General features: G+C 39.2%; 1 protein-coding gene across 1 annotated transcript; it reads left to right on the top strand.

Annotated features, from left to right (window-relative positions):
• On the top strand, positions 1-27,113 carry erc1a (ELKS/RAB6-interacting/CAST family member 1a). Its single transcript, XM_053631145.1, has 17 exons — positions 1-114; positions 1,113-1,994; positions 7,556-7,933; positions 8,304-8,378; positions 9,583-9,738; positions 11,149-11,316; positions 11,399-11,566; positions 11,654-11,791; positions 12,623-12,763; positions 13,692-13,832; positions 13,996-14,189; positions 14,916-15,003; positions 15,142-15,273; positions 16,508-16,668; positions 19,928-20,075; positions 22,556-22,657; positions 27,036-27,113. The coding sequence occupies exons 2-17, from the start codon at positions 1,308-1,310 to the stop codon at positions 27,087-27,089; spliced, it is 2,931 nt and encodes a 976-aa protein (XP_053487120.1). The 5' UTR covers positions 1-114; positions 1,113-1,307; the 3' UTR covers positions 27,090-27,113.

The raw sequence follows: 27,113 nt of genomic DNA, 5'->3' as shown, positions 1-27,113 counted from the left end.
ATAAAAAAAACCTCATCAAGCAATATAGAAAAATAGGCTTCTTTCTTTAGGGCGCCGTTTGGACACTGGGTGCTGCAATATTTCATTTACACACATGGATTAAAACAACAGATGGTAATTTGATTTTGCAAGACATTATTTGCTTTTATGTCAGTGTTGAGATACATTGTGATCAAATTGATGTGCATGATTTTTCTGTGTGGAACTAACGAAAATATTTGTCGATCGGAAGCGTGTGTTAGGCAACTATTTTATTTTCTTACATATTATCCTCGTTTATGATAGGGTGTGTGTGTGTGTGTGTTTTTGAAAGAGGAGTGGATAAGCTACTATAGGTAATCAAACCGGTACAATGGTGGGTGACTGGAGAAGGGCAAGGGGAGGATTCTTGTAGCTGAATAAATGCATCAAGGTGGTATTGCTGGGTGCTGGAACAATCTGCGAAATAAAACACCCGAAACCTTTAACGAAACAATAATTGTGTAGGTTAGAGCGCGCGCTCGTATTTGCGCATATCGCGCTTCTTCGGTCACATCCGAGTTTTTGAGCTCACGCCTAGATATAGGCTATATATGAACCATGATCGTATCCGACTTGAGGAAATTGACATATCGATCATATACATGGCTGTTAAACGGATAGCAGAGAACTTTACGTGTCTGACCGGGATAATATACAATTTCTGTCTTTTAAACGCTTTAAATGTGGATACTTGGAGCAAGAATACGGTGCAACCCCGCCTTTTCTTCATTGCATAGCCGTCACCTGGTGGTTTGTAGTCTAGATGTATTTCGAGAGGTGTGACCTAAAATTGTGCTAAAAAAATGTATATTTCATAATTGAAGGAGCTGATAATGTTTATTTATGCAATGTTGTCATTGTAATATGGAGAGCACTTGATGTTGCTGCTGGTAAATGTCTGCATTTAAACATTTATGCAATAGCTTAGGCCTTAATATTAATTGTAATTGAAAAAAAGGGTTTAAATAGCCATCTGTCTGCAGTCAGCTGGAACAAAGGTGTGGGCTTTTTCATCCCAGTGACCCACATGACAGCGATCCTTTGGCATTGCATTTTTTCATATACAGGCTGTACCTTTTATTTTTCTGCAGGGCACAGTAGGTGTTCCACGATAACCACGGACAGACCATCCTCTCCCAGACGGAGCAAAGAAAGCTGCTGTTCTTGTGTAAAGGGGAAAACAAGAGTACGTCTGTACATACAAGAAGAATGATTTGTTAACCGCTTGGGTGTGGTACACATATTTGTCCTATCTTCAGTTGGTCTACTGGTTGTAGTCTGTCAGAATGTACGGCAGCTCTCGCTCTGTGAGCAAAATGGATGGCAATCACAGTGGGAGCCGGAACAGCCAGGGCAACTCAGGCCGATCTCCCCGGCTGCCACGCTCACCCCGAATGGGACACCGCCGCACCAACAGCATGGGGGGCAGTGGCGGTGGGCCTGGTGGCCCTGGGGGCAAAACTCTTTCCATGGAGAACATCCAGTCCCTCAACGCTGCCTATGCCACGTCTGGTCCCATGTACATGAGCGACAACGAGGTCGCGCTCGTCACCTCCTCCGACATCCCGAAAAGTGGTATGGCAACCGGACGCTTCGGTGGCAGCATCCCATATGGCGTGCGTGGAACAGTCACCGGGAGCACGCCTGACATGGCCATGGTGCCTACTGTGTCCACAGACTCTATGAGCTTTGGAGGAGAGCTCCATACAGCATCCACAGTGCCACATTCATTGCGCCAGGCCAGAGACAACACCATCATAGAGCTGCAGGCGCAGCTAAAAGAGGTGCTGAGGGAGAATGAGCTCCTGAGGAAGGAGGTGGAGGTGAAAGAGAGCAAACTCAGCTCATCCATGAGCTCCATCAAGACTTTCTGGAGCCCTGAGCTGAAGAAGGAGAGGGCGCTGCGCAAGGATGAGGCTTCCAAGATAGCAGTGTGGAAGGAACAATATCGTGCCATTCAGGATGAGACTCAGGTGAGGAGTGTGTGTGTGTGTGTGTGGGTGTGTGGGCACACTGGTCTTTGCATTTGTCTATATTTTGCATACCTTTAGCATAATTCTTGACAGTGAATTAAAGTGCACCTATTATGGTTTTTCAAATATTACCTTTCATGTAGCTGTTTGTGAATGTAAAAAGTTTGCAAAGTTTCAGAAATGAAAGCGCACAACAAACGGAGTTATTGACTCCTAAAAGATGGAACAAATTCTGAACAGCTGAAACAAGTAGTTAATAATTCCAGACTTACTTCCAGTACAAACCTAAGTAGGTTTGTAACAAAAAGCCCCACCTCTGGTTTTCATTGGCTGCTCGCTGACAGCGGTAGACCAATCAAACAGACTGGGACATCTGACCAATCAGAGCAGAGTATGCTCTCTGACAGGAGGAGTTTAGAATGAATCTTTTAGAAAGGATTATTTAACTAGTCGTTTTTGACACAGGGAAAAAATGTAATGCTGCAATTTAAATTATGTTTTTTTGACCTTGGATGCATGTAAATCTACTGTATGAGATCTTTAAAACAAAATTAGGAACGTTTCAAAACCATAATAGTTGTGATTTAAATGTTTAAATCTATTTTGCATTAGGATATATCAAAGCGCTAATTATGCTCTTCCCTCAAGCTGTTTAATTGTGATTCAAAACCATATTAACATAATGTCTACATAAGCTATCATATACAGAACATCCTATACTACAGAAAAATTCACAAATGTCAATGTTCTTCCAAAATATTTTCTCTCAGTTGGTGTTTTGATGATGGTGTTGGAGAGTGCTATCTAACATGTAGGTTAACTACATGATAGTGCTATCTAAGATAGCACTATCATAGCAATGATACCACCACTGAGCAGTGAGGACGAAAATTATGTAAATCATATGCTATGGCCTTCATAGTCGTAAGATCTCAACCCAACTGAACAGCAATGAGAGATGTTAGATAACATCTCTACATGTGGTGCTATCTAACATGTAGAGATGTTATCTAACATCTCTCATTGCTGTTCAATTGGGTTGAGATCTTACGACTATGAAGGCCATAGCATATGATTTACATAATTTTTGTCCTCACCACTCAGTGAGGCCTCATGCCCTGTGGATTGGGGCCAGACTCGTCTTGGAAGAGAGCACTCTCGTCAGGATAGAAATGTTTCATCAAAAGATAAAGGTGATCAGTCAGAAGAAAGTTCTGTTTATTTGCAGTGTAACCCTAAGGGGACAAGTGGAACTAAACCATGCTAGTAAAATCCTTCCCACAGAATTAAAGAGATGGTTTTTCTTTTAATTCATCACTGTATGCAGTTCTAGCAAGGACATGTATGGATGTATGGAGGTGTACTTAGAAGAAATTAAAGTTTGATGGCTAGAATATTGCACTAAGCAGATGTGCAATGAGAAAAGGAATTATAAGTTGTCATCTCTGTCACACAGTTTAGAACATGGCTGTTACTGTGGACATTAATAAAACTAAAATTATGCTCTAGTGATAATGCAGTTATAACTGGTTATTCACAGATTTGAATCCACTGTAACAGAATCTAATAATAGATACAGCATTTGCCACCTCTATTGATCAGTCAGACTTTAATCTGAAGTCCTAAATATGAAAGGAAATCACCCTGAAATATATTAAATATTGATAAGTGCTAATTTGTTAGTTGATGCTATATTTTCACTATTTCCTCAGTTACAATGGAGTTTTGTTTAATAGGAGAAAATAGAGTAAGAATCTCAAACATAAGGGATAACAGTCAGGTTTCACTTTTAGCTCTTAAAAACAAAAGAACAAAAACTGCTTTTCTCACACACCATTTTCCAGTAATGTTCAAGGTCATTAATGAGAAATCCAATGTAGAAGTAGTGGAGACAACAAAAATTGGACTCCAAGTTCCACAGTGCAATGCAGCAAGGCTATTTAGCAATCTATTGATGGTGTATTGATGGTGGTATTAGCATGAATTTTAGCTAATGCAAATTAATTAGCATTAGTTGAATCTTTGGAACCTGATCTGTTTGAGCAGAGTGTACAGATGAAGAGATTGAGATGACAGACTAAAGGACAAAAGCACTGCTGCATCGCTCTCTTTAGTTAGAGATGAAGCGAGTGCTAATGCTGCGTTCTTGGTGTCTTGTAAGTGGTCATTTACAAGTTGAAATACTGTCATTTCCCATCTCGAGATGTTCAACGTGGGAATTGGAAAAAACAAAATAAAAAAAAACCCTGGACACTTCCATGAAAGTGTGCCTTTTGCTCTGTCAGAGCATCTAAAGCTTATAAAAAGCTGCACTTTACTGCACTTTTACAGTTACAGCCTCGAATGGCTATTGTTACTGTTCTAATATTGTGAAATTCAAACATTCATGCAATGTTTTGGACTGAAATTGCATTACAGGGACAGCAGACAATAGCGAGTAGCTTAGCAACAAGCCAGCCACCTAATGCTAGTGATAACTCTAACATTGATGATACTTTACACTTTAGAAGGGCTTTAGTGAGTGTATTTTTATATTGTATTTCTTGATACCGTATATGGATTTGAGACACTGCTTCCAATAACCTTTGGACTGTTTTCATATAGGATTTCAGATTGTGCTAGAGAAAACTATAAACAATTTAGGCTAAAAGTCCTACACTGCAAAACAGCAATAAATAATTGAAAGATTTTGGTGAGTTTCAGCACTTTTATGATCTCGGAGCATGTGCTGTAATACATTAACTTCTGCTGATTACAGAATTAAGATGATTTTAAACATGATTATGTTCAAAATTTACACTGACTCTTTGACATGATTCCATGCCATTAGCAAAGTTATGAGCCTGGAACAAAAATATTGCTAAATTATCTAGTAAACACGTTAGATTTGACATTAGAAGTATACATGCAAAAATCCATAAAATGAATGTTATTGCTTATACAAGCCTATATATTTATACATCGCCGTGCGTGAAAATACAGAATAAATTGTTAAATGAAGATTAGATAAATACTGTTAAAGATTTGTATTAACAATTTGAAGTCATATTGTTCTCCACAATCCAGTCACACTGGTGTGTGTCACATCCTAAGTGTTCATCAGTCTCATGGATGTTTGATGCCTTAGAAAGTACACAGTGAGCTAAATCTTTAGAACATGGCAAACATTGAAATATAAAATGATTCCTACAGTGAAATACATAAATATTTGTTAATTTACTTACTATATACTGTAGGTGGAAATATAAAATAAAGCCAGTCAAAGAAAGATGGCTCATGTCCCATCATTTCCAAAATGCTGCTCAAATGTAAAACATTTTGATGAAGCTGTTTTACTGTTCACACTTTCCTCAATATCTCTATGTGACATGTTTATAATTCAGACACTGATACTTAATTTTATAAGAGCATTGTTATTGGAGATGTAAGCAGCATTTCATGCCAGTTTTTCCAGACAGCTGTTTAGATGACTGTCTTGATTGTTTTGAAACCTCAGATTCATTGTTTGAAATTATACTGAGAACAGGAGAAAATTGGCCCCAGGATCAGGCTTTGTTCTACAAGCTTCCAAAAATCTTTCCTCCCTTGTGTAATGAGCATAAGGGTTTGGTCTGGTCCAGTCATGCTCGTATACTCCTGCTTCCCACACCACATTGTGCTAATCTAATGCCCTGTAGCCCGGCTGAGCGATAGATCTTTGAGCTGCTAATTGAAGATGGCCTTTTGCAGATTTTCGGTGCTCCGTTTGAGTCTCAGTAATGCTGCGCACTCTGCTCTCTGCTGCCGTGCACTGGGCCCTCTCATTTCAGTGATTAGTCTCAAACTGTGATTCACAGCAACATGGCAGTCTTGTCACATCCACACACAAAGGGGCGTAGTGCAGGAAGCTAACGATGGCTGTGTAATTTGGTGGGATAGGCATTGTCATGCTGCTCATGTTGCTCGGTTCCAGTTAAAATTACATATTTTCAGAGACATTATATGTGAACACTGGTTAGTACTACATGCTATTTAGCAACATGCTTATTTGAGCTTAATTAAACCTTACCATCCAGTATCCAGCAATTGAGAATGTGTGTGTGTGTGTGTGTGTGTGTGATTAAGTAATTGTGCAACAACTGCTTTTCTGTTGCTGCTCTTGATAATGCTCTAATCTGAACAGTGACTGTTTGGTTAAAGATAATGCACAGAAGTCATATGTAAGGAAGTCATAGTGGTGACACCTTTTGTGGCCACATGTTATATTAGACATGGCCTACATGTATTTCAGATATGACTAATCACACAGTAAGCAAGGGGGGAGGGTATATTATTTATTTTTTCTATTATTTTTCCTAAAGATTTCATGTTCTCAGTATCCTTGGCATAAAATGTACTGTTCTCTGTTATGTATGGTAAATAAACCATGGTTTCCAGATGTCCCACATGGGGGCTCCATCCTCCCTCCTCTCTGCCTCACTACACAACACCACACACACCCTGCATCTGCCAGCGACACTTACGCTTGCCTGGCTTCAACCGAAGTTGTCAGCTATTTCTTTATTCTTTATTCAAGCTTTATTTCTTTATTTTCTTTATTCAGATGTCCAATGTGATGAAATAGACATAGAATACAATATCATACTATATATGCCACATATATCTGGAGGATTTAGTCTATGCCAGATAAACCATTGTTCAATTTTGTATGCAGCCATCTCAAGGGATTGAGAATGTGCACTGTAAATGTCTGCTGTTTGGAGAGTTACAAATCCCTCTGGTTTTCAGCTTATTCAACCTTTTTTGGGAAAGTAAAACATATGCAGCTGTGATTTATGGCAAGCTCAAGCATTGCTCTCTTAATCTTATCAACCTTTTAGTTGATATTTAACACAGATTGGCTAACATTAAAGGGATACTCCAAGGGTTTTCATCCTACTTCTCATCCACTGTAGCATATGTGTGATTGTCCTGAGCTGAGAAAAAGAATAAATATGTTGTTTATTGAAAATGTCTTATAAAGGAAGTCCAAGGGCAGTTGTTGGGATGCTATAATAAAAGGACACATCTGTTTGGCTCTATCTCTAAAAGGACACATCTATAATGTGTCCTTTTAGAGATAGGGCCATGAATATAGTCCTTTTGTGTATTATGTCCTTTTATGTATTAATACCACAAACGTTTAGAGAAGGCGTTTAGTAACAGGAATTATTTTCTTTAATGTATTGTTTCAGTAATTGAATGTTGGATAAAACTACATTAGGACAGCTTGAGTAAGACTTTCTCTCATATCTGTTTCATTTTAAGACCTTTAATGTTGCAGGGTAACCATTCTTGTTTTGAATTTGTGGTATATATTGGCATATTTTAAAAGTTTATTGACAGACAGGAATAACTGCTCTTAAACTTTTATTATAAGTTTGTTCTAGGTAAAGAGACTTTCTGTTCCTCTCTCAGTACATGGTTTTACAGAAATGCTGAACTGCTTTAACTAGCTGCTAATGCTAATGTATCCAGTGGGAAAAGAGAACAGTACAAACTTATTATTTACTATCTTTGTCCTCCTATGTCATTCATGCCAGCACCTGCAGACCACAGTGCAGGCGCTGCAGGCTGAGTTGCGCATCCAGCGTGACCTGAACCAGCTGCTCCAGCCACCAGGGGAGCCGCTCGCACTCGAGCCGGGTGAAGAGCAAGAAAGGCAGGCTCGCGAGCTTGTCCTGCTCCGCCGCACCATTCAAGAGATGGAGCTGCGGCTGGAGACGCAGAGGCAGACGCTGGTCGCACGTGACGACTCTGTCAAGAAGCTGCTGGAGATGCTGCACAACAAAGGGCCATCAAGCAAGTCCAGCGAGGAGGACCACGAGCTCACGTGCCGTCTAGCCGACGCAGAGATGCATGCACATCACCTGGAGAACCTGCTGGAGCAGCGTGATAAAGAGATGGTGGCTATGCGGGAAGTGAGCAACACATAAATTCCTATTAGCATGTTCCTATGCTCATGCAATGTGAAAAATTATTGGATGAAAATAGTGAAAAATAGAAAAAGAAAATGAAAACAATGCAAAAAGTGTAACCCCCTTTTCACAAAACCATTGTCATCCTTTTATAACATAGGGTTAAAATGCATGTGTGAAACAGGGAATCTGCAGGGAATCTTATTTGCTTTTACAGTACTGTGCTGATCATAAGACTCTAGCAGAGTATTAGAGTTTTGAGCCAAATTCATAACACAGACGCAGTTTCCCCTGAAGGTTTGATGACACATCTGAAAGCTCTATTTCTGGCTATGGTGTGAACAAAGTGCCAGGCATGTGCCTCTTATTTCAGGAGCTGCATCGGCGCCTTGAAGGGACGCCGGAGTCTACAAAAACCAAAGCTCTGCAAACTGTCATTGAGATGAAGGTAGAGCATATGTCTACTTTGGGCAATATTACTTAACCCCTTCAACTCCCATGTAATGTAAGTAGACTTACATTCCAGACTTACCTTCCTCACTCTCATACCTTTCCTATTAGTTATTGTAGTTACTCTGTAGTTACTAAATAACATGCTTTAGCATGATGGCGGCTGTGGCTCAGGTGGTAGAGTGGGTTGTCCACTATTCGTAGGGTTGGCAGTTCGATTCCCGGCCCACATGACTCCACATGCCGAAGTGTCCTTGGGCAAGACACTGAACCCACGTTGCTCCTGATGGCAAGTTAGCGCCTTGCATGGCAGCTCTGCTACCATTGGTGTGTGAGTGTGTGTGTGAATGGGTGAATGAGACACAGTGTAAAGCACTTGGGATAAAAGCGCTATATAAATGCGCCATTTACATTTATAGCATGAATTAATAATCTGGGCCTTTACTGGGCTGATGATGCATCTTTGTTTTAGAATAGACGTGTTTTAAGAAAATTAAAGGAATCAAATAGTTAATAAAGGTGTCACGTAATGGAGGCTGAGACGGAAGCAAGTAGAGATTAGGTAGTTTAATGCAACACCCCAAGGGAACAGGCAGAAATCAATAAACAAAGACAGACAGAGGTCAAGTGATCAGGCAAACAGTCTAAACTAGGCAAGGCAAAGAGACAAAGTTGTAAACGTGAACAAGGTCAAAACCAGAATAAACAAACACGGTATCAAGGCTTGGAAACGACAGAGACAATGAAACTGTGCATATACTTCGAAATGAGTGAATGCATAGAAAGTCCTTTTAAACTGTGGTTGTGAGTGTGCTGTGAATTGGATGCAGGTGTGCGTGATAAGAATGAAGGCAAGTGTTCTGGTTGCGGTCCATGGTGGTCATGTTTGTAGGCTGCAGTGCAGGAAGGGAAATGTCACTGGTTTGCTGTGATATGACAAAAGGATTCTGTTTTGTTCATGAGCAATGCCTACACTGCACTCCAAAATGGGAGATGAAGCAGGGTGGGTGAGATTGTGACCAAAAAACCCCCAGAATTGTTTCTGTGTTTTTCACATCCACAATTTTGAATTTATTTATTTATTTTTACAATTTAGCACATATTTTACATACAGTATACACAGTAGAATACATTGTATTCATGCTCCAGATGTCAATTGTGTAGTTTTGTGAGGGTTTTATGTGTGTGTTGCATGTGTAAAGGACTCACAGATCAGCTCGCTGGAGCGAGGGCTGAGGGAGCTGGAGGACCAGGTCATGATGCTGCGCTCCAGTAATATGCTTACTTGCGAGGAGCGACAAGAGGAAGTCAAGCAAATGGAGGTCTACCGCAACCACACCAAGTTCATGAAGAACAAGGTAGTTCAAGTCCAAGACGCAATTATAAATGAATTCCTTTTGCATCCTGATGAATATTGATTTTTTATTTCAACAACCTACATTATTTTTTCTCGTATGACCATTTGCTTCTTTTTAAGGCAAGATAGAGCAGGTAGAAATGGCCATTTTGGTCATTTGTTTTTAAGTAGTTTTTCTGATTTTTGTCAACTTTGCTCCACCTCGTTTGTGACAGTCATGACATGTTGTATAACCCTGAGCTTTGTTTCCTGTTCAGTCAAACTAGCATATTTATCCATATATGTAAATTTCCTTTATGAGCCATATAAACCACATTCCTCCAAGTAGCTCCATCATTTCTTACATGTGCGCTGAAGTGCCCCAGTAGCACTATGCAGTCAGGGAGGTACCTTCTCATATGCATACACACAAATAACACAAAGAAGACTTGAAAACTCCTAAAGGCAACCTTCTTGTCCACTGGGAAAACTCCAACTGTGCAGCCCTCAGTCTGGCCCTGGTGAATATCCCCGTAACCTGCCTGAGGCCTGCCTCCAGTGAGAACTAAGAGTAGGAGAGAGACCACCCCTGGTTTAGAAGGTACCAGAGCCCATACTGTGTGTGGATGTAAGGCTGACTACGTCTAATCTTACACACAAACTCAGGCTTTTTCCAGCAAAGTCACATCACACGTTCCCAAAGACACTTTCCACTGCAAAGATCTACTCCATCTAAGAATGGCCATCGCATGACTGACATTGAACCTGACCCCCACCCTACAGATGGTGAGCCTACAAGATTGCTCCATGTTGCCATTTTGCGCTGAACCACCAGGACACCACCCAAAAGCCTTATTCCATGGTGGGTCGCAGTAACCTTAATCCAGGCAGGGTACATCTAATCCAGGCAGGGTACACCTTTGTCATGGAGGATCTTTAGGATTGTGCTTGGTCTGACATCTCTCCTCAGATTTGTTCACCCAAGCTTTCATTGAGATGGGGCTCACCAGAGTACACAAGGTACTTCACAATGACAAGGTCTTGATCTTTGAATGGGGTTCACAGTGCCATTTTAAATATTACATAATTTTTAACAACACTTAATTTTTAAAAACTTCAAATACATATATCAGTAAGTATATCAGGAATAAACTGTCAAAGATCAATTGTCATAATATTTAAAAATGTAAAAAAAAACAAACAAACCCTGCATTCTTGTAGTATCTTGCCTTAAAGATCATTTTCATACATCATCCATCATAAAACGGTAGGCTTTGAAAGCCTGATAATAACATTTTGTGCATTGATGCAACGAATTTACACATGATTGCCACAGTGTATATTTGATCTTTGACCATCTGTAACACAGTGTTTATGTAAAATCTAAAAGTGATATTTGTAACCTTGACTGGACTGTCTTCTGTGTTATCAGATGGACCAGGTGAAGCAGGACCTCTCTAGGAAGGACACCCAGCTCCTTGGCCTGCAGACCAAACTTGAGACACTTACCAATCAGTTCTCTGATAGCAAACAGCACATTGAGGTGCTCAAAGAGTCCCTGACTGCCAAAGAACAGCGAGCTGCCATCTTACAAACAGAGGTAGAAACCCAACCAGTGGTTATCAACCCAACAATTTATCCTTAAGTTTTATTTGGGACTGATTAACTCCATAATCTCTCAGGTGGATGCACTGAGGTTGCGTCTTGAAGAAAAGGAAACTCTGCTGAACAAAAAGAGCAAGCAGATCCAAGACATGTCCGAGGAGAAGAGTACACTCAACGGCGAGATCCATGACCTTAAAGACATGTTAGAAGTCAAAGAGCGAAAAATCAATGTGCTACAGAAAAAGGTTGGTCATTTACATCTTAATTTTGTCCCTGCAATTACTAAATTGATTTCATACGTCTATATACATTTATATATGATGATTTTCCAGATTGAGATCTTGCAGGAGCAGCTGAGGGATAAAGAGAAGCAGATGAGCAGCTTGAGAGAAAGAGTGAAGTCTCTGCAGACTGATACATCCAACACAGATACAGTTCTCAGCACCCTGGAGGACTCACTGGCTGAGAAGGTAACTGTTTGTGTCGTAAAGAATCAGATATATATAGTCCATACATGGAGCATTTAAATAATTGTTTGTAAAAGATTTTTGCAGCATTGCCTTTCATGCTAAGCATGTCAATGACTATGTTTACATGGATAGCAGTAATCTAATTATTGACCTTATTCTGAATAAAACAATATTCAGATTAAGGTGTTTACATGAGTTGCTTTTAGAAAATTCCTTTCATGTTCCCGTTTTACATGTTATACAATGGCACACGTCATTACGTTACCGTGCCACGCTGTCCGACAATCCCTCCAGAATTTCACGTGTCAACATACAGTTCGTCTCCGTTATGGCACTGTATAAAGTTTTGGCTGTTTAATTCAAAATTTTACAGAAGCTTCAAGTGCCGCTAATTATTTGTCATGCAATATGTTCAAATAGACGACTGTTTGAAGCCATGGGCTGCGTCCGAAACTGCATACTTACGTACTATATAGTAGCCAATATACATGTATTACACGCACTATATAGTAGGTCGATACGTGGTTTCGGACGCAGCGGTGCTCTCTTGTTTGCTGTTAAACGGTTGCCCGCTGCTGTGTGTACATGTCATGTCGCAGAATGCGGTGAAAACTCCAACACAACATTAATAATGTGATGTCTTAATTCGATTTGTGTTTACTTCGAGTATGAATTTAGTCGGATTAAGGTCATCAACAATCGCTGTTTAGATGGTAGTTTCTTAATCAGAGAATTGTCTTAATCGGGTTAATATCGGAATATTGTTGTCCATGTAAATGTACTGAATGTAAGTGTTACTCCAAATCTTAATCCATTTATCACTTGTTACAGGAAAGAATCATTGAGCGGCTAAAGGAGCAGCGCGACCGGGAGGAGAGGGAGAAGGCCGAGGAGCTGGACAGCAGTAAGAGAGAGCTGAAAGAGCTTAAGGAGAAAGTGAGCTTGCTGCAGGGGGACCTTTCTGACAGAGAGGTGAGTATTACTGATTATAGGGTCCAGTTTGCCTTCTTGGCAGTCTGTCTTGTTTCAGTTTGTAGGTGTACAGATTGAAACTGTGGATCGTATTTTACCACATACATCATCCATAAATCATCCTCTAGCACTTCATCAGTGGCATTTCTGATCACAGGTCAGCTGTTAACTGGATATTTTTGGTTGTTTATCAAATCCACATATTCCAGCTTGCATTTTAACCTGTGAATACATGATCATTCTAATTGCACCAAGGGACCTATAACATGCAGAAGGGGGATGCTGGATGCAAATGTGTTAAATCAGTGTAAACTTTATTACAGAAAAAGCAAAAAACAGTTAATTGAAAAGTAGAACACAAGCAATGATCAAACCAAGAAGTACAGGGAACTCAAACTAGGAAAATGCAGAGCAGACAAATAAGGTTTTGCAAGATACTCAGACACAACAGGGTATAAATAGATTAAAGATTTAACACAGGACAGATGAAAGCAGTAGGGCAACAAACAAATGACAGGACATGGTTGGAGACCGAACTATAATGAAAATGTGGGTCACACTGGGAAAGGCAGTATGCACTGAGAGGTGGAATTCGTGACAGAGCCATCCCCCAAATGGACACATCAATGCAAACATATATCCCATAAAGTATACAAGAGAGCGTTAACCCTGAACTAAAGATATAGACTAAAATATGCTGCCATTGAAGACTGAAAATCCTTGGACTGAAGACTGAAAATATGTTGAAATTTATAAAGGGAATAAATATGCAGTAAAATTTATTGTCTTCAGTCACAGCATATACACAGCATATAAAACATGCTGAAGTCCAAATCATCAAAATTACACAACTAATAGCAATTTTCAACCGGTTCAGCCTAGAATTAAGCTTAATTTATGTCATTCTGTTTCTTTATTGTCTGTGCAGAATTCTTTGCTGGACCTTAAAGAGCATGCGTCATCCTTAGCCTCATCTGGGCTAAAAAAAGACTCCAAACTGAAAACTCTGGAGATTGCCCTTGAGCAAAGGAGGGAAGAGTGCTCTAAACTGGAGAACCAGCTAAAGAGGGTAAGAGAGGGTCAGAGAAAGGTGGTGTTGGCAAAGGGGGAATGAGTGTTATTACTGATATTATTGGTTATGGTGGAATTTGAAGAGGATAATGGCATAGATACTGTTGAATGTTAAGCCATGAATAATACTCATGCTGTTAACATCTGGCTGATCCGTTCAGGCCCAGAACGCAGCTGTTGAGGCACAGGCCAACTCAGAGCTCTCCAAGAGAATTGCCTCACTTGAAGCTGATGTGGCCAGGCACAGAGAGGAGTCTGGGAAGGCCCAGGCTGAAGTTGACCGACTGCTGGAGATCCTACGCCAGATGGAGAACGAGAAGAACGACAAAGACAGGAAAATCAATGAGCTTGAGAGGTCAGCAAGCACATGTTGACATTCATGTTAAAAGTGATCATTTGTCAGCGTCAGATCAGTGAAAACATCTTCATTTCTTTGTTTGCTTTAAGTGCAGTGCGAAAGCATTCATTCTTGTCAAAAACATTTTCTGTCAGTTTCATTTAATGATGTTGCTCTTTTTTACTGGAGTGCCTTCCTCTCTCTTGAGTTCAGTTTAAAACCATTTTTAAGTTTCTGCTCTTGCTGAGTAGCGTTTGAACTTCTGCTCTTGTCTCCCTTCTTTTCACTTTGTCACCTGGAATTCTGCATGTAGTGTGGCTTCCAGGTTAGTACATACAGTACATGTGTATCTTAACTTATTAAGATAATGTCTTGTTAATGTAGATTACATTCATGCTCAGAATCAGTTGCAGAAAGTCCTCAAGCACAAGGAACTAATTATTTGAATGATAAGTTTTCAAGATAATGTTACATATTTAACAAACTAAAATGATAATGCTCAAATAAATACCCAAAGCTCAAATAAATGCCTAAAATTATTTACTTGCTGCCCAAAGCATCAAATAAATAATATTGTGAAGATAGTATACTGAGCTGCAATTTTCCCCAAAACTTTGTTATATGATAGAGAGCATTCAAAGTGATACTCATTCATCCCTTATAGCGATGATCAAAATGTTATGACACACTCACTCTTGAAGCCACATCTATTTCTCATGCTCACTCTGCTCCATCTATGTCCAGGCAGATGAAGGAACAGGGCAAAAAGCCGCCTGGGAAACACAGGGAGCCGTCTGGCAAAGGGCGCAGCGCCAATGACAGCCCACAGCAGGTGAGAAGAAAACAGCCATCAGTTTCATTGACCGAATCCAAAACAGCTTGGTCCCAAACATGGTGAAGGCAATAATGGACCCATTTTGGATTCAATAATAGGTTTTGCGCTTTATGAACTGTACTTCTTAAATACCAGGAGTCTTTGCGGCAGAAGGCAGAGCGCATTGAGGAGCTGGAGGAGGCACTGAGGGAGAGCGTACAGATGACTGCGGAGAGAGAGATGGTGTTGGCACAGGAGGAGGCGGCACGGACTCACCAGGAGAAACAGGTGTGGAAAATAGGAGCTCCGTTATATAAAAATCCAACGTATACTTTTAAAATTAGAGTTTGTCATCAAATGAAAACTATGGGCATGAGTTGTGGGGAGTGACCAAAAGAATAAGGTTCCAACTATAGGCAGCGGATATAAAGTATCTCTGCGGGGTTGTGTGATGGTGTTATGAACTCGACCTTACAGGAGAGCCTCAGAGTAGAGCTCTGCTCATGATCACTGCTCCTCCGAATAGAGAGGAGGCAAATAAAGTCATTTGGGCACCTCTGGGCTTCTTTGGCTTGGGAAAATCTGGGGCTCTCCCAGGTGGATCTGGAATCTGTGCCTGGGGATAAAGAAGTCTGGGCTGACATTCTCAGCTTATTGCCACTGCAACCCCCTACCAGGAAAAGCAGAAGCAATATGAATGAGTGAAGGAAAGAAGGAAGGAAGGAAGAAAAGCTAGGATTCACATTATTGCCAAGCAATGGATCTTGCTAGTTTCTTTATTTCACTTTTCTGTTTAGATTTTTCCAGGCCAGAAATGAGCTCCACCCTTTCTCTAAAAAGCAACTCATGAGACATTTGTAGTTTTAATACAGGTGATCGGGTCAGTTGGATGAATTTTGAAAGTGTTTTCATTTCAATTACAATTTCCATACACATACATCAGCGGTCTCTAGAACTTACAAACTGAGGTGGAACACTATGTAAAATGCCAAGTATGATTACCATACAGCCCAGTATCAGAGTTTAGTATACTTGATTACAGCTCTAAGAGGATAATATTAAATTACAAAGATCATTGCGGTGACAGTGCTATTATTAAATCATAGGAGAAACAGGCTTGTCTCTGTGAGCCTTTAATAGTTCATCTAAGCAATGTTGTTTTGTTTGATGTTCTCCTGGTATGTGTGTTCTTTAAAAAGCTGGCTACTTTATTTAATTTGTTTTAAGGTATCTTCACATTATCATAGTATACCTTCAAACCCCTCTCAAAATAGGTAAATAAACTTCTGATCCAGTTTAATTGACTTTATTGGGTTTTTTTGTTTGTTTGTTTTTTAGGATTGAAAGTGTTTGCCTAAGAATCCTGTAGAACCCTGTAAAAAATCAATATCCACTTAAAGGTTGAAGATTTGTTTCTCTGACTTAGACTAAGGCTTTAACCTGAATTAACCTGTAATCAGTGGTCAGTCTGTGATATATAGATGACGGTCACACCACAGTGAGCTGTCTGTCTGTTAAATAGATGGAGGAGCTGCTCGGGGCAATGGAGAAGGTGAAACAGGAGCTTGAGTCCATGAAAGCCAAGATGTCATCCACCCAGCAGTCTCTGGCTGAGAAGGAGGCCCATCTGACCACACTGAGAGCCGAGAGGAGGAGACATCTGGAGGAAGTTCTGGAGATGAAGTAAGTCGCACAGCTACTGTATCCACTCCAGAGTCAGACTCAATGCTGAAGTAAGGCATCCTTTGTGAGGACCTTGCAACATTTGTTAGTCCTTTAGGGTGCTTTCACACTTGGCATGTTTTGTAGTGACAGTTGAGCTTCCAGAGCTTTCAAACTTTTCAGTGAAATGTGAAGTGGGGACAAGCATGTTGTAAGTTGGCGGTTATGTGAAAAAAAAATCACAAAAGTGCTGTTAAAAATTTGTGAGGGAATATAAGGAGCTTCATGACATTTTTAATAGAAAATATTTCATTGCCAATATTCCAACATTGCAATGTAACTAAATTAGCAACTTGGCTTTTTTTTCAGACATTCACTGGTATGTGCAGTGATGTCCCATTTTAACTGTGCTTACATATTGTCAAGTCACAAGAGCAGTTTAAATAGATTTTTAGCCTCCAAAGCTACATTGAAAGCAAAAAACCTCCTCATCACCAGAGATAACCTTTATTTTGTCTATATTTTTATTATTGATGATTATTATTGCTATAATAATAAGTTGGCCAATACTATAATGAGTCTTTATTGGTCACATATACAGTAGAGCACAGTGAAATTGTTTTCTTCGCATACCCCAGCCTGTGAGGAAGCTGGGGTCAGAGCGTAGGGTCAGCCGTGATACAGCGCCCCTGGGGCAGAGAGGGTTAAGGGCCTTGCTCAAGGGCCCAACAGTGGCAGCTTGGCAGTTCTGGGGCTTGATCCCCCGACCTTCCGATCAGTAACCCAGAGCCTTAACCGCTAAGCCACCACTAGCTAGGATTGGTAAGCATTGTTATAGTTACAGTGTGCATTTCAAATGAGGTGCTTTTTTTCAGCACAAAAAGCACTCTGACCAGCTCTTTTTCTGCAGAAAACCTCCAAGTGTGGAAGCACCCTAAAGCATCTTAAAATAAGGGGATCTGTAGTATTTGGTGGCGTCATTGCAAAGAGAGACAAACTGTTCTATATAACAGCAAAAACATCAATAACAAAATTTATGCCCTCATAACTATCAAAGGGGGCTTTGAAATGTCACATACACTATCACACATATCACACTTGGCAAACTTGTGTGTTATAAGCAGGCCGAATCCTAAACCGAGAAGTTAACCAAACAGCCAGTCAAGCTGGAGCCACATTCACGGTGCATTACATAATGAATTTATCTCTCATACAAACAAGTTTAAGACCTAAAAACATGGCTCTTTATTTCTGTCTGGGGATCCAAATCATTGCAAACTTGTTTCACTGGCAAGGTTTTCGATATTCCATTACATGTCAATATACAGGGTTTCCATTCAGCCTGGCAAAGTATAAAGGGATAGTAAGTGACTGACATATTTTGGTGTATTTACTCCTCAACTGATATATAGCCAATAAAATATCAACAGCTATTATTTAAAGTTTTATGGGCTTGTTTGAAATATTGTTTTTATGCATTTCTGGAAACTCTACTTTGTTCTATAGTATATTCTTTGGTGGCTTGGGATGATATACTGTAAAGCTGCAACCTTTAATATAACCTTTGAGTATTTGGCAACCTCTGTGGCAGAAATAAAATAAGGTATTTCCAACACATTTTAAGTGTAATGCACCCTCACCTCCATGGTAGTGCCTTGGGTTGCGCTGTGAGTCTGTGACGATAACATATTATTACATATAAGTCTGAAAAACTGGACGACAACTCTGACTCTAAATATTGTAGGTTTCCAGGGAGACAAGAACAGTTGTCACTACAGATTCAATAACAGTACTTCAATATACCAAAAAAAACACACTGCAGCTTTAAAAACACAAACCATAACTTTAACATTTTAACAGAAAGTGACAGACATGGATTACAGAATGCCAGTGAAAAATGTGTCTTGTTAGTGAGGAAGTAGAAGGAGATTTATGACAGGTTGAACTGAAAATATTTAATTTAAATATTAAACCAGATCAGATTTAAACCAACGTTTCTTTTGTCTAGATAGCATATATGTATATGTGTATACAGTATCTCACAAAAGTGAGTACACCCCTCACATTTTTGTAAATATTTGATTATATCTTTTCATGTGACAACACTGAAGAAATGACACTTTGCTAAATGTAAAGTAGTGAGTGTACAGCTTGTGTAACAGTGTAAATTTGCTGTCCCCTCAAAATAACTCAACACACAGCCATTAATGTCTAAACCACTGGCAACAAAATTGAGTACATCCCTAAGTGAAAATGTCCAAATTGGGCCCAATTAGCCATTGTCCCTCCCCGGTGTCATGTGACTTGTTAGTGTTACAAGGTCTCAGGTGTGAATGGGGAGCAGGTGTGTTAAATTTGGTGTCATCGCTCTCACACTCCCTCATACTGGTCACTGGAAGTTCAACATGGCACCTCATGGCAAAGAACTCTCTGAGGATCTGAAAAAAAGAATTGTTACACTGTTACACTGAAATTACACTGTTATACAGAGTGTTATACACAGTATCTTCAGTGTTGTCACATAAAAAGATATAATCAAATATTTACAAAAATGTGAGGGGTGTACTCACTTTTGTGAGATACTGTATGTATCACTTTTCTCTAACAGGGAGCAAGTCTATATACATCACTTCCATAACCCATGCTCAAGTAATAATAATTGGTTGAGAAATTATGTGTGTAATTTTGTGCGTATTTCAGTCAGTAACGGGTTGTTAGGAATTATATTGTTGATGGATAATCAAAGTGAGTCATCCTGAGGTGACCTTTATTGAGCAACAGTTGTAAGTCTTGAAAAAAAGTCCTGGAAAGTTCTTTAAAAAGAGTGGGAAGGCTGATATGATATGGAAACTAAGAGGCTTTTTTGCACGATTTAGCTGGGGTGTTGAGTCATGCATTGCCATCAATGTGTCAAAGTAGGTGATGAATTTAACTTTAAAAAGGCATGAGTTTCATATTAGTGACTTGTGGGAGTCACTTTCTTTGAATGTTTGTACAGAGATAACGGAGGCAGAAAATGAGTCATACTTCTGCACTCATGGGAAACTATCTGACATCTGATGCTTAGAAAATGGAGCATAAACATGCTATTAATTTTATATATGCATGAATTCGGTGAAAATAGGTCGCTTGCAATGTAAACCTCTGACAAATACACTGCAGTTTGGGTACTGCTGCTCCTAATAAGGCAGTTTTAAGGGGAAATTGTGCTGTAGAGGGATTTAACTGAAGTGTCATTTGACTTGTACCCTTTTAAAGTAACAGCAACTGTGTCCTGTAGACAGGAGGCTTTGTTGGCTGCTATTAGTGAGAAGGACGCTAACATTGCCCTGTTGGAGCTGTCCTCGTCCAAAAAGAAAAAGACGCATGAGGAAGTGGCGCAGCTACGGAGGGAGAAGGACCGTCTGGTGCAGCAGCTCAAACAGCAGGTACGGACTGTGTGTGTGTGTGTGTGTGTGTGTGTGTGAGAGAGAGAGAGAGAGAGAGAGAGAGAGACTCAGAGTCAGAGAGGAGTTGTAGCTTTTATGATCATGTTGTTTGTTTGGTTGCCACCAGAAACCATTTTGTTTAATGCTTAATGATAAAAGAGATAATACAGCTGGACTTCAGGCATTTTTAATAGACTTCTTGCTGTGTGAGGAACATTCTCTTAATGGTGTCATCTGAGCCATGCAATAATAGGAGTGCCATGATTGGAAGATTTGGACTGATGCACGGATTTAAAAGGCAGTGATTTGTAATAATTTATTACATCCATTATTATAAACCCATTATTATAGATTATAACTGATTATAATACTTGAACTTCAACTAAATCGATTATTATCAAAAAGAACAGACAACTGGTGTGTACACCAGTTATTATTTTACATTTATGGCATTTGGCAGACACCCTTATCCAGAGTGACTTACATTTATCGCATTCATACAACCGAGCAATTGAGGGTTAAGGGCCCAACAGTGGTAGCAGTGCTGGGGCTTGAACTCCTGACCTTCTGATCAGTAACCCAAAGCTTTTAACCACTGAGCCACCAATGACCCAGTTGTTATTCATCATGAACATTATTCATATTTTAAACCGATGTGTAAATAAGCTAGCAAGGTGATTTTCCCATAACTGTGATACTTTTAAAATAGTCCTTCTCAATGTCACCATCATTAGCAAATTAAGTAGTCCTACCTCAGATACTGAACAAAGTTGGTCGCTGTATCGTATCATACAGTGGATCTAAAAAGTCTACAACCCTGTTAAAATGGCAGATTTTTGCAATATAAAAAAATTCATATCAGAACCTTTTCTACCTTTATTGTGAACTTTTATCCTATTAATTAAAGAGAAAAACAATAAGAATCCTTTCAGGGGGAAAAATATATATATAAAAAACCCAAATACCAATAAGTGTACACACCGTTTTATAATTGGGAATGTGGCAGTGTTCATAATGAACCAATTACATTCAAACTCACGTTAAATACTATTTAATCAATTAAAGTGACCATTTAACCCAAAATAAAGTACAGCTGTTCCTATAGGATTTTCCTGACATCATCTTGGTAACATTTAACTAGAAAAACCATGGGCCAAGAGCTTACAAAGCAGGTACAGGATCTCATTGAAAAATATCAATCAGGAGAGGGTTACAAAATATTTCCAAGGCATTGGATATACCATGGAACACGGTAAAGACAATAATCAACAAGTGGAGAAAATATGGCACGACAGTGACACTACTAAGAACAGGACATCCCTCTAAAATTGATGAGAAAATCAGGAGAAAACTGGTTAGCGAGGCTGCCAAGAGGTGTACAGCAACATTTAAAGAATTAAAGCAATTTCTGGCAAGTACTGGTTGCTCCCTACATGTGACCGCAATCTCCCAAATTCTTCATATCTCTTGGCTATGAGGTAAGCTGGCAAGACTGAAGCCTTTTTTAACCAAAATAATAATAATAATTATCCAATCTCCCAAAACCATGTGGAATAATGTATTATGGTCTGATGAGACCAAAGTTGAACTTTTTGGCAATAATACCAATATGTTTGGCACAAAAAACACAGCACATCACCAAAAGAACACCATCCCCACAGGGAAACATAGTGGTTGCAGTATCATGCTTTGGGCCTGCTTTTGTTCAGCTGGAACTGGGGCTTTAATCAGGATAGAGGGATTAATGAACAGCTCCAAATACCAGTTAATTTTGGTGCAAAACCTTAAGAGTTATGCTAAAACACTTAAGATGAAGAGGAATTTCACCTTGACAAGGTCCCATGGCAAACCTCCAAATCAACAAAGGAATGGCTTCACCAAAACAAGTTCAAGGTTTTGGAATGGCCTAGCCTGAGTTCATGCCTAAATCCAATCAAAAATCTGTGGGGGGACCTGTAGAGGGCTGGGCTTCCCCTGTGCACAGCCCTTTACAGGTCACCCCACAGATTTTTGATTGGATGTAGGTATGAACTCTGGCTGGGCCATTCCAAAATCTTGAACTTTGAGAGAGTAAGAATACTTTTGTGAGGATGAATGGCAAAATATTGCTAAGTCAAAATTACTTAAAATGATTACTTAAATGCTGTGATAAAATCTAGAAGTGCTTCAACTAAGTATTAGTTTAGGGGTGTGCACACTTATGCAACCAGGTTGTTATACCTTATTGTTTTTCACCTTAATTAATAGGTTCATTGGTATCGTCAAAAGTTAAATCGTTACGTTATGAATGCCAGTCATATTGTATCATGTGGAATCCTGAGGTTTACACCCCTTTGCAAAAGCATTCTGCTAACCTAGTCGATATTTTCCATATCTGCTCCTCTTTTTTCCCCTTTCATCTGTCCTCCTCCTCTCTGTCTCTTTTCCTCCTTTCTCCTCCTTGTTTTTCCCTCACACCTGCGCCTCCTCTTTTCTCCTAGACACAGAATAGGATGAAGCTCATGGCGGATAACTATGACGATGGCCATCTGAAAACGCCCCCTGACCAGACTAACCACAAAGCTCCGAAATCCCCTGATCAGGTCATAATCCACTGCGCAGACACAGTTCCTCAAATTTATCATACTCTGCCATTGCCATCATCTTGTTTTTCCTTTATTATTTAATATCTCAGCATTTTAATATGGATGAATATAAAATGTTCATAAAGATTTCCCATTCATAGCAAGCCATTTTAAAGTAGCAGACCCCTGATCAGAGATGGGGTCATTTCCATTCACTTGCTGTTCTTTTGCAGTTTATCTTTTGGTTTTTGGATTGGAACTGGACACCTTGTTCATACAGGTGTCAGTTTCCCTTTCAGTCCTTTTACCATGTTAAATGAAATGGAACTGATCCCAACTCTGCAGACTCATCTCTCGTTAAATCATGACTTCTCAAGCCTACAGGTGTTTCTCTGATTCACATCGGTAGAAGTTGTCACTAAGTACAGATCCAGGATCGGTTTTATAATGCAAAATAATGTGAAGTATCTAAAAGTGCCAAACATGCCAAACTGAACCTGGGTCTTTATTTGGCAGTCACTTCTACCTGGAACTGTTCGCACACTAACCGGATCTTCTTTTCCATGCTGCACTTGGCTGAACCCCTGCCATCTTAACCAATAGGATGATGAGGAGGGCATTTGGGCGTAGTCGCTCTGGCAGCCATTTTTGTTTTAGAAGGGTGAGCACTTGTTTGATGTTTGTATAAAAAGCCAACCTCAGCAGCCCTTTTCTTCCCCTGCACCACGCTGTTCCCGTCATAGCCATGCAAGAACATCCAGCACAACACGTATTAACCTCCATAACATTTCAATCCTTCATCTGTACCAGTCTGTTACTTGAGAATAAGGCATAACAAAAAATTTTTGTTTATATCGTGAAGGCTGTTGTGTTTAAGTAAATATTTTGCTCCCTCTTCGTGTTGCCAAAATGTAGCCTGCATATCTCATTGCCCTTTATGTTATTTAGACTTGTCTGTCATTTTTGTGCTGTTTTGGATCCGCATGAAACACTCGCTTGCTGTCCTTCCTCCACTCCACATCCAAACAAATTTGTCTCACCCCCGTTAATTAAGGGCACAGTTTATATTAGTACTGACATAACCTTTTAAAATTATGACAATAAAAACATTTTGGCAACTAAGTCATGGTGGCAAAGCTGCGTCGTGCATAATTCAGCCATCTCTCATGATTTCTTTATGGCATGCAGAGAAAGCATTCTCATAATAAGGAAAATGACATTTAACACTCATGGAGTGTACTGTCTTTGCCATTAGGTTGTGTTAAATGTCAAATATCCAAGGATACAATACATCAAGGTGTATGCTTTGCAGTAAAATTTTCTTAACTAACATTAGACAGCTGATTTATTATTAATTAACATTAATAAACCATGTGTAACATACTGAATAAGGAATACAGTACAATGGTGTGTGCTGTTATTTTTGTATAACAGCATGTCCAGAAGTGTTTTATTAATCTTGTACCACAGCAATTTGCCAATAATTACAAATGTTGATTTATTAAAGAATGACACATCGTGTCATTTTTTACCATTTAGGGTTACATTTAATGTTACTGAATATCCGCAAGAGAAGCTAGCTTCTGTTATTAATTTTGTTATAACAGCTACCGTCATGTGAAATAATAAGTACACACTATGGAAATTGTTGTTGTTGTTTTTTTTTGACATATTTGGACAAGCAAACATTTGATCCCCTTTGAAATCGTGCCTATTAATAAAGTTCATAAGTTAATAAATAAATTTTCACAATTTAAATGAATAAAAACAGACAAGTCACATGGAAAAAGTAAGTACACACCTACATTTATCATACCTTTAAATCCATAAAATTAGAATCATGTGTTCAAAATTGGGTGCCAGTTATTAGAACCTGCTTAGGGAGTGCAGGTGTTATTTAAACCTCTCACATTTAGTATCTGGTGTTCCCTTTGTTATTGAGGTGTGTGGTGTCGTCATGCCAAGATCTAACAAGTTCTGTAAGGCCTTTAGAAAAAAAGGCTGTGGATGCCTATGAGTCTGGAAAGGGATTTAAAAAGATCTCCAAATTATTTGAAATACATAATTACACTGTAAGGAAAATAATCTAGAAACGGTGCAGATTTCAAAAGCAGACCGTCAGATGTAAAAAGTCTCCAAGAACCCCAAAATTTCATCACAGTATGTGTATGGGAGGCGTGCCAGGAAAAAGCCTTTGCAAGACTACAGTTTTCCAATGAGCATATAGGTAAAGACCAGGCCTTTTGGAATAATGTGCTCTGGACAGACAAATCTGTTGAGACAAAGACTGTTGTTTGGCCACAGTAATAGCAGACATGTTTGGCGCAGACCAAAGACAGCGTTTCAGGAGAAGCACCTCATACGAACTGTGAAGTACGGTGGTGGAAATGTTATGGTTTGGGGTTGCTTCGTTACCTCAGGGACTGGACAGCTTGCACTCATTGATTCAACTATGAATTCTGCATCATATCAAAGAGTGCTTGAAGATAATGTGAGGCCATCTGTCCGGAAGTTGAAGTTAAACCGAAATTGGACCTTTTAACAGGATAATGATCCTAAGCACACTACCAACTCCACCAAGGAATGGTTCAAAAAGAAGAAACGGAACGTTATGGCCTAGTCAAAGCCTGGATTTGATGCCATTGAAATGTGGGGGGATGTGAAATGGGCAATACATGCAAAAAAACAGAAGAGTGATCAAAAATTCCAGCAAGCCTGGAAATTCCAGCAAGGACAATTATGTAAAACGCCTACAAGAAGTTATTTTTGCTAAAGGGGGCAATACTAGCTTCTGAGGCCAAGGGTGTACTTACTTTTTACACAGAAGAATATCACATCTGTTGGCATTTCTGTTGACTAAATGATTGAAAAAGTAAATTTTCCTTAGGGTTTTGTTCAAGTATATCAGCTTCATTAATAGGCACTGTTTCCAATATATCAAAAAAGCCAACATTTTTCATGGGGTGTACTTACTTTTTCACATGACTGTATATACAATCATTCCCTCACCAGCCTCTCTTTTTCTGGTTGTTTTTGGGTTGTCTTTGTGTCCGTCCATCCATGCATACAGTATGTTTGGAGGCATTACATGGAATTATCATTGTAACCAGCAGATGAACTGATTAGAATGAATTGATCTGAACATGGTCATGGTCATAGCAAGGTCAAATGTCTGAAATTGTTTCTTTTTCAATAGCTTACAAAAAAGTATTTTGTAAAGGTATTTCAGGCATACAGGTTAGTAAGAAGAATTACTTAATTGGTTGGTGTCAGGTTCAACTTGCTTCTCTATTTTGAAATTAAATAAGACCAAAAATGCAGCTTGTCATCTTACCAAGAATATGGAAAGCACTTCAGTCCATTTTCCTGAAGACTCTCCCATGGTGGAAAACTTACTGACCCTTGAATTACAAAGTGCTGACACTGGAGACTCCTTCCTTAAATGTTAAATAAATGTCTCCATACAGAAAACTTCACCGTATCAACACTTGCAGGTTTTTCTTTGTTAAATGTCATGTTATTGAATCGGTTTATTATTAGTCATACATTATGTGGAGTGTGCGCTATACTAGTCCCTGTGAATGAGCTGTTATTACAGAAATGATAACGTATTAGAACGAGTGCATTAATACAAACCTGTGATTTAAATTACAGTTGAGACTTCTGTCAGAACTGCTGTTATAGTATTATTAATCAACACCTTCTGATCAATCAGAACTGTGAATTCATCAGCACTGTGGTATAAACTTTATTAATGTAAACTAATAATAAATAAGCTGTCTTATGGAAATCTACAAAATGAAACCTTTAACTACAGATTCTTTTAAATATATATTTATATTGTTTTGAAACAATTTTATATTCATTATTTAAAGACAAACTAAACATTGTCATTATCCAGAAATTGCAAGACACGGATTAAATATAAAACTGTGACAATCTCAAGTGTCTAGTCAGAAGGGAAACCTGTAGAACAATAGACTTTAGTTCTATAGTATTAACATTATGCTCAAAACATTATAAAAATGGTCTGCTTTAAAATAACACTAATATTTAAAGTGTACATGAACTATGTAAGCAACGTACATGTCATGTAGGCAGAAATTAGTTCCTTGTTACCCAGCTTGGTCACAGAGGTTTCGTGTCATGTTTGCACAATCCAGAAGCATGTGTTTCTGTGTTGAAATGCATGTCAACATGTCTTGTCTTTAATTAGTATCTTGAGGTACCTTTAGTGATCACTCTCTGGATCTGACACTATTTGTTCTCAGATGGCATTAGAGAATGCTCTCAGTTCATGAGAACCATAACAGATTTAAATGTTTAGCTAGGACAGAGGCCATCTGCTCACCATGATTGTCTTGTGTGTGTGATTAATAGTTTCTTGTGTGTGTAGATTAAAGCTGGGAAGAGAGCTGCAGTACACAGGAGCTCCACATTAGCCACCTGACTACACCGTACAGCCAGAGAGGAG

Source organism: Ictalurus furcatus, chromosome 8, assembly GCF_023375685.1.
Source record: "Ictalurus furcatus strain D&B chromosome 8, Billie_1.0, whole genome shotgun sequence".
Taxonomy (NCBI): domain Eukaryota; kingdom Metazoa; phylum Chordata; class Actinopteri; order Siluriformes; family Ictaluridae; genus Ictalurus; species Ictalurus furcatus.
The sequence above is the reverse complement of the archived record's forward strand: the minus strand, read 5'-3'. Positions and strand labels throughout refer to the sequence as shown.